Raw genomic sequence first — 12469 nt, 5'->3', positions numbered from 1 at the left:
TGCTCAAATGTACACTTTGTGAAATGATTGTTACTCGCATTTTTTTCTTGGACTAGCAGGGTTGCAAGTGACTTGCAAAACAATCAGCATGTATATGCCATCTCTTAAACAAGCGATAACTCTTTTCTGTTCTATGATCAACTGAAATGTATAGCTATTTTATTGGATCTAAACAAGTCGATGTTAGATTTTCTAATCTCCTATGGAGAGTCTTGATCAAGTTGGATTTCTCTAGTTAAAACAAGTTATGCTTGAGATCCTCCCAAGTGGCCACCCTTGTGAATAGCTTCTCCTCCGTCCCCATTTGCCTTTTGGTCTCTTAGCTCAGGATCTGGGTCATTTTCTTGAGATGAATATTTCCTTAGTTTCAATTTGGTGATCACAACTTCCTCTATGTGAATAAGAATGATCTCGACTGACCAACTATAGTAGAGTTAGTAAGTACCTTCTTCATGACCAAAAAGGTCATGGGTTTAACTCTAACCCCAAATAATATTGTGGAGATTGTTTGGTGATTTAGCTAAACAACGTGATGGCTTGGAGTAGATCTCAACGGCATTTGATTCGGAGTAATTGTTCGATGATGCGCATGACTTGAAGTTTAGACTAAACAGCTTATAATATTAGCTAAAAACTTAGTGAGGTCTAAGTATCTCTATATCTAGGAAGAGTTGACCTTTTATCCAGCTCATATCTAGCCTTCGAGCTCATGAAAGATTAAAAGAAAAAAAAAATTGAGAATGGTCTCGGGCTTGACAAGAATGGTTTCGGGCTTGTTCATCACCTTTGAAAAGTCCAATCTCCTGACGCTATCCTCGTGAATAAAGGCAATCTTTTAGTAGGCAATATAACAACACAAAGTACTTGGGTTTTTGTAACACCAATAAACATAAATTGACCGCTTTCTAAGATTGACAGGAGGCTGAGAAATGCCAGAAAATGCTATGAGTGGCTTCCCATTGGACTTGGTCAAACGGTTCCCAAATATAATAGTTGTTTTTTTTTCAATGACAAAAAGATAATGACAGTTGGTAGGTTTTTTGCAATAAAAATATGACGATTAATACATGAGTTGGCAAATGATTCTTGAAAAGAGAGAACTTAGATTTGTAGATAGTTTATAAGTGCTATTAATTTTAAAATTTTATATTACAATAATATTAAATATGAAAAATATTCGCTCTTTTGTATTATCTTCTTAGTTGAGCAGATATAAATGCCCAAGTGTTAGGGCTTAGTCCTGATATTATTTATCTTTTTGAACTTACTAATTTTTGAATATTTAGATCTTAAAAACTATCCAAACGCTGGCATTTGGACTGGCAACTTATGCAAACCTGTTATTTTTTTAGCAAACCGATAGGGTCTTACTTTTATGAAATTACCTAATTATTCTTAATATTTAATTATTATATTCTAAATCCTAAGTGTATTTTAGTCCTAAATTTTTAAAGATTTTTAGCTAATAACATATTTGTTTTTTAAAATCTTGTGATTGTTAATTTATTAAATGGATTGAATTTGTATAATTCTATTTAATTTTATTTTTCTTGCTAGTAACTTATATTTATGTGTTGAAAATGTAAAGTAATAGAAGACATAAGTCATACCTCTTTTATAGATATTATTTTTGGTTGTTAGAATTATTAAAAACTATCTATATATTATTTAAATATTTTTAAATATTTTTAAAAATCAGGTGAACCGGGTCGGGCCTAAACGGTGAAACGCAGTGTTTATCGGGTCGGATTCGACCCGCGTCCGGAACCCTCGAGATTGTGAGATACCATCGTCTTCTCCCCTTCGGCCTCCCACTCATCCGACGCCTCACCTCGCTCCTTATCCAGCGACGGCAAGCGACGAAGCATGGTTTTACGATGGGGTTGACCTCCGACGAATTAGTTCTCCGGCGAGGTGAGGTGCTTTTTCTTTCTATCTTCTTTGGTTAGGTTTGTTTTTCCTTTTTCTTTTCCCTCTCTCTCTCCTGCCCCCTCCCTCTTTCTTCCTTTCTCCTCGCTTCTGCAGCAGAGAGAGAAAGAGAGAAGAGGGAGGGAGGGAGATTTTCCTATTTTATGTTATTTTTTACTGAATTCTTAGATATTCTCCTATATTTTATAACTATTTTAAAATTTATATATTGTTTAAAAAAATAGTCATATATAAACGGCAGATAAGGCGGCCGAAACGACTTATAAATCCTGTACATTGTCATGGTTTCTTCGTTGGCTAGTTACCCACAAAGACTTTAGAAACATTTTACAAACAATGTTGATGAGGTATCATCCTATACATTGCCACATCATTGTGTTTATAGGATATTAGGATGTTTGTGAAGTGTTTGTAAGCATAGCATTACTCATTTGTGGCATAATTGTGTTATGGAGGCATTAGTTTGGTAAACGATTATTTTATTTGCCATCATAAGGTGTCAACGTACTGTTGTAGGTAATATGTTAATCTAAAGAAATATGATTTACGTGTAAGAAATATTTTGTTGGATTCCATTTAAAATATCCATGATGCATCCTAAATGTTCAAGAGTATCGTATCTGTTGTCCAAATAAGACAATTAATCTAATGTTATCTAGCAAAGTCTTTCACTTTAGCTTGAATAGAAGTCCTTTTATGTATCAAATTGTTAAAAAGAAGTACTAGGGTCATATTAGCTAGGTCAAGGGTCCTATACAATTTAGAGATCTTCCATTTTCCTAATAGTTAACAAGGAGATGTAAGGTGCAAACATTAATTGTTTTGGCTCACACAATGTGATTTTGCTATGCTATATGGGTGTTCTCTGTACTTTTGAGTCAAAGAAAGGAAAAATGGAAAGATGGAGATTTTTGGAGTTTGATCTCCAATGCAACGAATGGATTACTCTTTTGGAAATTTTGTTGTCATAGGACCTATTAGGATATTGAAGTTTCTGATAGTTGGAAATAATACTTATTATTTGGAGTAGGGAATTTAAACTGTGGCAGTACATATATTATTGTATTATTAGAATCTTAGATAATAATAGAATAGAATACATGAGGAGATCAAAACTATGGTATGAGGAACTTTCGGAGTAACTTGGTTTATCAAAAGTTTCTTAGCCTTCAAAGGATTTTAGGCTTCTAGTCGTTTCAACTGAACTTTCTCTGGGGAACAATAGTTGTTCTTTAATCTACAATCAGGAAGATCCTGCTGCATTTGTGCTGATGAAATTGCAGTCACGAGAAAACTGAAAAGGTGACAGGCCTTTAGTTTGTACCAGGCACAGCAAGCAAGAAGGCATGAGCTAATTATTCAAAGCAAGGGAAAGGTATTCGCGCCGGCAACTCCCAAAACCTTCTTTTATCACTGAGAGCTTGCAAATATTATACAGCCTCAGTGCCTAATCGTATGGTGGGTTGAAGAAGACTCTACTGATTATCAAACTATTAATTGTAGAATATGAGAGAAATAATGCTGGTTATAATTCATTAGTATGGGCCTGTTGTTTGACTTAGACTGTCAGATCAATTTTTAAGAAAGAAAAGATGACTGATTACCATTTGTTCTGAGCAGCATGTCCTGCAAATTCTTTTTGCAACAAAAATAAGTGGAAAAGGACAAAGAATGGAAAAAAAGAGAAGGAAGAGAGAATTGGTAATTTGTATGGCACTAATTTTCATCCCAAAATCGCATACCATCATTCATTAGTTACTCTGCAAGCAAGAACCAAATGCCTGGAAACCAACGCTTCTAATTGTCATAAGAATCTTATGTCATCTATTATGATCCTAAGACTCTTTCTTTCTAAGCTGCTATAGGTCTGACTGTTAATCAATGTATGTCAATTTTGGGCGTCCTTAATAAAGATGACTTATAACTTTTAGTTAGACCTCTAATTCTATTAAATATTAATGATTAGAATTTGTTAATGGATGACTCGGAAGTACATGAAAATTTCAAACTTGACTGAGATGTAAGTAACTATGAATCTAAAATCCCAAGGTTCTGATATGTTCTGATTGTGTCTGTGGTATCTGTACTTTACAACAGATAAGCTTTTATACTTTGGTATCTGTACTTTGCATCTGTGGTATCTGTACTCAACTCTCAAGTTCCATGAATAGCTTGTTGGAAGACTTTACTAATGCATCAGCTATTCAGCTTCAATTGCAGCTGATGATGTAGGTTAACTTAAACACATACTTGCCACCTGGTTTCACCACAAGATATGGGATAGGCCCCTCTCTATTAACTTTGTGTTGCCTAACATTCTAAAACCAAATCACAAGTATTATCTTGGATGGAATATATATGAAGATTTCCTAATCTTGTCATCAGGTATTCCATATAGTATCATAGAGATTTTTTCCAAAATATTGCTACAAGAAAAAATATTTCCTTCCATACTACACTTTTTAAACTATTTCCAAAACTACTATAATTTTTGTTAGCTTAGTAAATCGCTATCTTAGACAGTGATTTTTACTCAATTAATCACTACACTAATATGCTAAAAAAGTGTCAAGGAAACAATTAATGAATCTAGTGTGGACATCAATATTCATCACCTTTACTATCGTAGGCACAAGAAGGCTGTACCCATGGCCCCCTTTGACTTAACAAGGGTTTTGACTAGCCTCACAGAGCTATTTTTGTCTTTTTGTCTTTTGCTTTACTTTGCCTATGTAAAAGTTTGTAATCCTTTTTTATAAGTTAATGAATATTTTGAGAGTTTCAACATATTGAGTGTTTGTTAGTGAATTCCAACGTCGGTAGATTCTGACACCCTAGTTGGTGGATTCCCCAAGTTTATTTATTTTTTTCCTACTTATTCTTCTCAAATCTGCATTGAGAAGTTGTCTTGCATTAGAATCACTCTCTGAAAAAGTCAACAGTGAGAGGAAAAGAAAACGCTTTCTAGGAGGTGAAAATGACCAAGTGTAAAATGATGAATGTTCTTGGGTTTAATATCTATAAAATGCCTTCACGGAGTGCATTTAATCAAGTTACACGCCCTCTGGAAAAGCAATTTAGTAAAGCACTATCAAGGAGAGCGGTTTACTTTAAGCGCTTTCTCAGAGAGCGATTAACTAATCGGTCTTTGCTAAAGCATTTTATGTACAAAACAAAGGTATTCTAGCAAATTGGTCTATTATAATAACTCGCTTTCCAGGGGAGCAATTAATACTATAAATCACTTTCCTGAAGAGCCACTAAGTAGATCGTTTTCTTGGAGGGCGATGCACTAATTGCTTTACTTGACAATTTTCCAGCAAATTGGTATAGTGATTTAATAGAAATCATTTTCTAGGACAATGATTTGCTGAGCTGACAAAAGTTGTAGTAGATTTGGAAATAGTTTATACAGTGTAGTACTGCAGGAAGTATTTTTTTCTTGTAATAGTACTTCGGGAAAAAACTATTGTATCTTCATGAATGAAAGTCCAAGTAGACACTTCAAAATTCGGCCAAACTACAAGGGGGTAAAATATAGTTTACCCTCTTTATTGACCATATTGTACTTTCCTTTGCAGGTGGGGAAATAGTACGTGAGGTACACCTTTCTTTTCCCACCTCTAATATGCAATGTTGGGTAAAAGTGCATGCTTAAGAAAGGAGCCCAAACCTGGATTGGTTTGAAGTTTTTGCAGTCAAATCATCCTATGCTTACCTGCAATTACTTAGTGCAATGTGTTAGCATGTGATTCTACATAAACTCTAAAACACTATCTTGTTAATCCATTTCCTCTATCTCTTATTGCTTTTATGTGCATTGATCTCTGTAATTTATCCTTCTTGATCATTTATCTGCCTTCTATAATCTCTGTTCCCGACACCAACTTTTGCCTCTGATCTGTGTTTGAATCACCTCCTTGATTTTCCCTTTTTGACTTTCTTGATGAAGATGCTTATGGCTTCTGAAACTGTGCATCTAGCTCCATCACCAGTCACCACTTTGACCTTTTACCAACCATCTATTCATGCATCGTGGGTCTAACCTTCACACTTTCGACTCTCTTTATCTCCTCTTGATACTATTAGATATGAGATATATGCCCAAGAAGATTGAGCCATAGTCAACTCAAATGGATCTAAAAGCCACTAAAAAGTGGGTGGAGGTAGCCATGAATGGTTGTGCTGGGCGCTTCTCATCTACAGCACGGTAACCATGATTGTTGTGAACATGCTGACTTGTGAGCGGCCATATAGCTGATGGGCATGTTGACCTATGATATCATATGCCAGTCATTCTGCACCATGCAAGTAGTTTATTGAGTGGAAGCATTTTATGATGGTAGCTTGCAAAAGTGGATATTGCGCGTGCATGACTTAGGCAACTACTTGCATGTTAACGATGCCCTCTACAAGCACTTAGTTTTAGAAGGTGAAACTCTTTCCATACAAATGGATATCCAGTAAGGTTCTCTTGATTTGCACGACCCAAATTTTGCTAGCCGGGAGAAATAGAAAGCTAAATTCAACACTTACGCTTCACTCAGGTGCTGTTAACATGCTAGAACTCTCGTGAATCATTACCTAGTGTGAAATTATTTGTTTGGTATCCAATTATTCTTTTTGTTCTTTTAATAGTTCTAACATATTCCAAGCTGAGCATTTCTCGGATGTCCCCTTTGTTAGGGTAGACATTATGTTCAATTTCTCATGGGGTGAACTTCTTAAACTTTAAAGTGGCTTTTATGCAGCCAAAAACTGATATCTTCTCCCTTCCAATCTTTTTGTTAAAAGGTTATCATGTTCCATAGAACCTAAATTTTATCACACTATAATCCTGTTACTGGAAGCTGCTAGTGGTTGTGTAACATGAGGCAATGAAATTTTTGCATTTTTTTCAGTCAAGGAAAGGGATGAGATATTAGAAGGCCCTAATATTCTCACATAAATTGATCATTAGTTTAACATAGATTAGTGGAATTTTCTTGCATTATGGTTTCCTTTCCCTGTGCTTTTGTTTCTACTTCTTTTTTCCCCTTTTCCACCGCACAACAGCACACTGCACAAGCTTCAGTGCCACATTTGGAGTTGCCTACACATATCCTTTGCCTCCTTTGTTTTCTTTTATAATTTTGTTTTCATCAAATACATTGGCAGGATCTTTGATATCTAGAGGGATGACTCCACACTCATTTGCATATGTAGTGGGAAGCCCACATTGAAATAGTTTAATTATCCATATAATAAATTCAATTGTTGGAGATGCTCAACTGCCGACATGAATTGCCCAAAAGAGATCAAATGTAGTTTCTGTGGCACAGTGCGTTCTCTCCCTCAAAAAAAGAAGGATCTTCTGCCAAAGTCTTTCTATTGTGATATCAAATAATGTTTTTCAGGTCTTGCTCTATACTTCGGAAACTCTATTTTGTTTGACTTTCCTGATGAGCTTTCTTTAACTGCACAAATTATGATACTTTATAGAAATCTCAGGTTTCTAAACATTTCCATAACTGTTTTGTCACAAAAGTCTCAATGGTTTGCTATGTTGAGAAATGGGATAAGGATGCATCTCTCTTGCCATCTGCAGACTAACCTTTTCCTCTTATAATCACTTTGATGAGACGTGCAGTGCAGAAAATTATTGGTTTTATTAGCTTAGAAAAGATATGAATGAGTGCCAAAACAGTAGATACCTTTTTGAATTTTAAGTTTCTAAACATTTCCAATTTTCTATTACTGTGATGTTTTACAAAAGTCCATGGTTTGTTATCCTTGTTTAGTTTGAGGCGAAGTTTTGAACTTGATTAGTTAGTCTTATTTCTTAGTTTTAATTTAGATAGCTTAAGTGTTTGATTGTGAACTCGACTATAGTGTAATTATTACTTTTGATGTGATATGAAAAAAAGAAAAATATATTGGTATTGGAGGAAAATAAATAATATAAGGACCAAAATGCCCTTTGACTTTAATGATTAATTTTTTAAATATTATTATTTTAATCAATTAAAAGTTTTTTTATATAGATTTATGGGCTTACATGCCTATATGTGCCCATTTGCGGGCTTACATATTTTTTAAAATTTTTTTTCTAAAATAATAAAAGATTAATATTTTATTTTAAATAATAATATAATATTAGTATTTTTTATTTTCTTTTGTTTTTCGTTTTAAGTCCACTCGTAAATCTATATTATTTTTTTAAAATATTTAAAATATTTTTTTAATATTTTAAGAAGTTCTTCGTATTGTAAACTTTTATTAAAATAAAGTGAGTTATTGCGGGCTTAAAATCTCACAATCGCTCTATAATTTATTATAGACTAAGTAAATTTTTAAAAAAATTGGAGAACATTGTAATTATTTTAGAGGGAAATTATAGATGGAGGAGAGAAGATTTAAATAAGGGTGTAATTATTATTTTTATGTGACATAAAAAAGTGAAAATTATTTATTTTTTTAGAGAAATTGAGTATGTGTCTACTAAAATATTATTTTTATATTTATAAAATATGTATGCAAGTTAGCTATTTTAAATTCATATTAAATCTATCAGTAAATTATATTTTAAAATTTTTTTTTACCTATTTGCGAATATTTTTTTATTGGTATTTATTTTTTAGTGAGCCATGGTGGAATAGGAACTCTTTTATAATAAAAATTATATATTTTTTGGAAGAGAGAAGAGAGGTAGTGAGAGAGAAGAGAGAGAACATTAACAAGACATCAAAGTTAAATTTAAATTATGTCAAGGATAAAATTAAAATCAATTTGAATTTATATTAAAAATTTTATTTTATTCTTATTTTATTTATTGGTACCGAATTTGATTAAAGACAAAAAAAAAAGGTTAAAGAGGTGTTTGGTTATTAAAGTTTAAAGTTGGCTAGGGTCCTAACTAAGTTCAGACCCCCTGAACTCAAAACAAACGAGGCAATGGGATAAGCTTCTTGGCATCTGCTGACTGATCTTATCTTCTTGTAATCACTTTACTGAGACGTGCAGAGTACTAGCAGTGTAGAAAATTATTGACTTCATTATATTGGACATGATACGAGTGCTAACTGTGTCTGTGCATGTGCTAGTTGTACTTAGTGTGGCCTACTTGCTGTTTGATATAAATTTGTTTGCTGTCAGGCAGGAGCATATGCCTTGCTTTGGAGTTATCATCTTGGTTGCCTTAAGGCTTAAACGCCTAGTGGTGTAAATCATCATTATTTAATGCTTATTTTGTAGTTATCTTTGTTGCTTCTGGTGAAGGGGTAGCAAAGCTTGAAACATAATGCTTGATAATCTAGCCATATCATCTCTGAAAACCTTTGTGAATTCTTTTGTAGGAGTCACCATTTACATATGCCTTTTCCCATTGAAAACTTGGTTTTTTTTTTTTTTCAAATATCATAATCTATGATTTAGACTTGTTGTGAAAGCCTTATTGTGGTGCCACTCATTCTTATGTATATCTGCAAATCATCTTTCGATTTATTTTGTTTTAAAATGTTTGTTATACCATCATGGGGCTTTTGCAATTTAATTATAGTTCTTTTTTAATTAGTAAGATTGGACTTTTGAAAATTGAGTACATATATTTTCTGTAGATGATGTATAATTTATTATAATAGAGTGCACATAATTTACGACGAAGTGCATACGATAGTCCATTATTGTCAATTGAAAAATAAAATACAATTAAGATGCAAACGACTCTGGTTCTAAAGAGTAGACATGAAAGATTGGTATTTTCATGAAAAACCAAAATGGTTTTCTAATTTGCAGCATTGCCTATTTTTTGATTTACATTACAGAGCTAATTAAATCCTGTTATACATCAGCAAAGTGATATGTTGTATGTATGGATTTCTTCTTGTAGATAATAAAACTGGTTTGAGTAGTTCAACAAAGTGAAACAATAAACGGGTGACGGTGCAAAATAAAACTTATTTCCATTTTTCATGCAAATAGCCCAAAAAGAAAAGAAAATATTGAAAATGTCCTACATGGGTTGACAGAATTGAAAGGTGGGTGCATCTTCTCTTTTTAGTTGGAAGTGGATGCATCCGGTTTTTTTTACCAGTCAAATTGAGGTGGTTGTCTATATTAAAGTATTTAGAAAGCAATCATTGGTCCATGCTGGCACGACAGGAGAAGCATCCTTATCTAATAGAAGAATCTCCTGATTGGAGAGATGCTTGCATTCTTTCCTCCGTTGGAGTCTCTCCTAACTGTGTTTCTCGTTTCTTCTTCTTTAAGGCAGGGAAAGAAAGAGTTTATCCAGAAGCAGCCTCTTGGACCACAAAGTTGGCGGCGACTCCTTGGTTTTGTCCATAGTTTATCGCGGCATGATCTCTGGTCAACTTTCCAAGATCCAATCCAGACGCCCACGTTCACAGTTGAGATCTAACCAAGCCTTTCAACTGCTACACCTATAAATGGAGTTGGAGAGGTGATCCTGTTGTAAAATAAGACCACATCGAGATAGGAAGTCAAAAGGAGAAGGATTCAAAGGATATGTTGAAAGAGAAGCAGCAGATGTGTGAGAGGAGGCTGCCCAAGAGGATCATCCTCGTAAGGCATGGGGAGAGCCAGGGGAATTTGGACACGTCGGCGTATACGACCACGCCGGACTACCGGATCCCGTTGACATCGCTGGGCATCGAGCAGGCCCGGTCGGCTGGACGGCGGATAAGGGACGTGGTGTCGGAAGGCGGATGCACGGACAATTGGAAGGTGTATTTCTATGTGTCGCCTTACGAGCGGACGCGGTCGACGTTGAGGGAGATCGGCCGGGCGTTTCCGAAGAAGAGGATCATCGGGGTCCGGGAGGAGTGTCGGGTTAGGGAACAGGACTTCGGTAACTTCCAGGTGGAAGAAAGGATGAAGGTAATCAAACAAACGAGGGAGCGATTCGGCCGGTTCTTCTTTCGGTTTCCTGAGGGCGAGTCCGCCGCCGATGTGTTTGATCGCGTCTCCAGTAAGTCTCTCCCTCTCTCTATCTTAAAATCGCATCTGAATCATTGCTGATGCTTTCGACATCTAATATGGTAATATGAATCAAAGTATTAAATTGTGAAAAATTTAAATGCAGGTTTCATGGAATCTCTGTGGAGGGACATAGACATGAAGAGGCTTGATCAGGACCGGTGCTCAGACACGAATCTCGTCATCGTCTCACACGGCTTGACATCAAGGGTGTTCCTCATGAAGTGGTTCAAGTGGACAGTTGATCAATTCGAGAGGCTAAACAACTTTGAAAACAGTGAGTTCCGGGTGATGCAGTTAGGTCCAGGAGGGGATTACAGCCTCCTGATTCATCACACAAAGGAGGAGCTGGAGCAGTGGGGGATGTCGCGAGAGATGATCGCCGATCAACAGTGGCGTGCGACGGAGAATCGCGGGAGTTGGAATGAGGAATGCTGCTGGAATTTAGCGTCCTTCTTTGACAATCTGAAGGAGTCATCCTCCTCATCAGAGGAGGATGAGGATGAGGAAAAGTAAAAGTAAAAGAGAAAAAAAAAGGTCTTTAACTTATCAATTACATGGATTTTCCTTTGTCATTCTTTTGAAAATTTGTTTCTTACGAAGAAAAATTCTAGGTATCTAGATTGAAGCTGGAAGAATGATCAATTTGTACGCTATTAAATTTGTACACAGACCTGCATAGATATTGAAAAAAAAAACCCAAAACAACTATTTTAATCAAGATAGATGACAACTATTTTGCCCTCTCTTTTCTTAGAATACTTGTAATCTCCAAATTTCGGAATGAGGAATTGAGAGGAAAGAACTATGAACTTCTTGGGGTTTTTTTTTTTACAAAAAAAAAAAAAAAAGAAAAAAAACAAAATTTCAACTTGTGAGTGTCAATTGAAAGGAACAAATTAGACTTTTTTTTTAAATTAAAATTGCAGTCATTTTTATGATTTGATGTCCTCTGACTATTTTGGAGGAGGAAGGAGAAGGAGAAGAGGAAGAGCAAAAAAATAAAATAAAAATAAAGTATTAACTTGTTAATTATATGGATTTTTTTTCCCATTTTCATTCATTTGAATTGGTCTCTTCATAAGAAAAATCATCGGTGTCTTAGATTGAAGCTGGAAGTATGATCAATTTATCGCTATTCAATTTCTACATAGACCTGGATAGATATTGAAATAGAAAAGAAAAGAAAAGGAAGTTAATTTAACCAAGAATATTGCCATTGTTCTTGAATGTTGATCAAACTTTCAGAAGAACAGTTAGTGAACCCATTTATTATACAGATTAAAATATTGAATATGAATATGAATTGTTAATTAAACGAGTGACATGGGGTCACATAGGCTACTTATATTATTATTTGTTCAAGGAAAAAAATGTGTGTATTTAAATTATAAATAAATTTATTTGAATTTTTAAGTGAATTATTCTGTTAATAAATAAATTATTTGAGTTATAGTCGAGTCATCGGGAAGCATACAAGTTATTTAATATTGTAAATGAATTATCATGTTATATATGAGTTAAATTAAAGTGGAAGATTAATTGTAAAGTGAAAATTTTATTT

At 34.5% G+C, this 12469-nt stretch overlaps 1 protein-coding gene across 7 annotated transcripts; it reads left to right on the top strand.

Annotated features, from left to right (window-relative positions):
- Positions 1-1770: 1770 nt before the first annotated feature.
- Positions 1771-11626, top strand: LOC140799271 (phosphoglycerate mutase-like protein AT74). Of its 7 annotated transcripts, none has more exons than XM_073153519.1 (4): positions 1771-1914; positions 7087-7325; positions 10181-10897; positions 11012-11626. In XM_073153519.1, the coding sequence occupies exons 3-4, from the start codon at positions 10435-10437 to the stop codon at positions 11419-11421; spliced, it is 873 nt and encodes a 290-aa protein (XP_073009620.1). In that variant the 5' UTR covers positions 1771-1914; positions 7087-7325; positions 10181-10434; the 3' UTR covers positions 11422-11626. The 7 variants fall into 7 exon arrangements, with proteins under 7 accessions (XP_073009620.1, XP_073009618.1, XP_073009621.1 ...); XM_073153517.1 differs by having other exon boundaries at positions 10177-10897; XM_073153518.1 differs by having other exon boundaries at positions 1803-1919; positions 10177-10897.
- The last annotated feature ends 843 nt before the right edge of the window (positions 11627-12469 follow it).

Source organism: Typha latifolia, chromosome 12, assembly GCF_019914945.1.
Source record: "Typha latifolia isolate L0001 chromosome 12, TyphaL0001v2, whole genome shotgun sequence".
In the NCBI taxonomy this organism is placed as follows: Eukaryota; Viridiplantae; Streptophyta; class Magnoliopsida; order Poales; family Typhaceae; genus Typha; species Typha latifolia.
Note: the sequence above shows the minus strand (reverse complement) of the source record. Positions and strands in the feature narration are given on the sequence as shown.

Coding starts and splice junctions, on each gene's coding strand:
- LOC140799271 (XM_073153519.1), top strand. CDS start 10,435: ATGTTGAAAGAGAAGCAGCAGATGTGTGAGAGGAGGCTGCCCAAGAGG. Junction 10,898..11,011: donor TGTGTTTGATCGCGTCTCCA/GTAAGTCTCTCC, acceptor ATTTAAATGCAG/GTTTCATGGAATCTCTGTGG.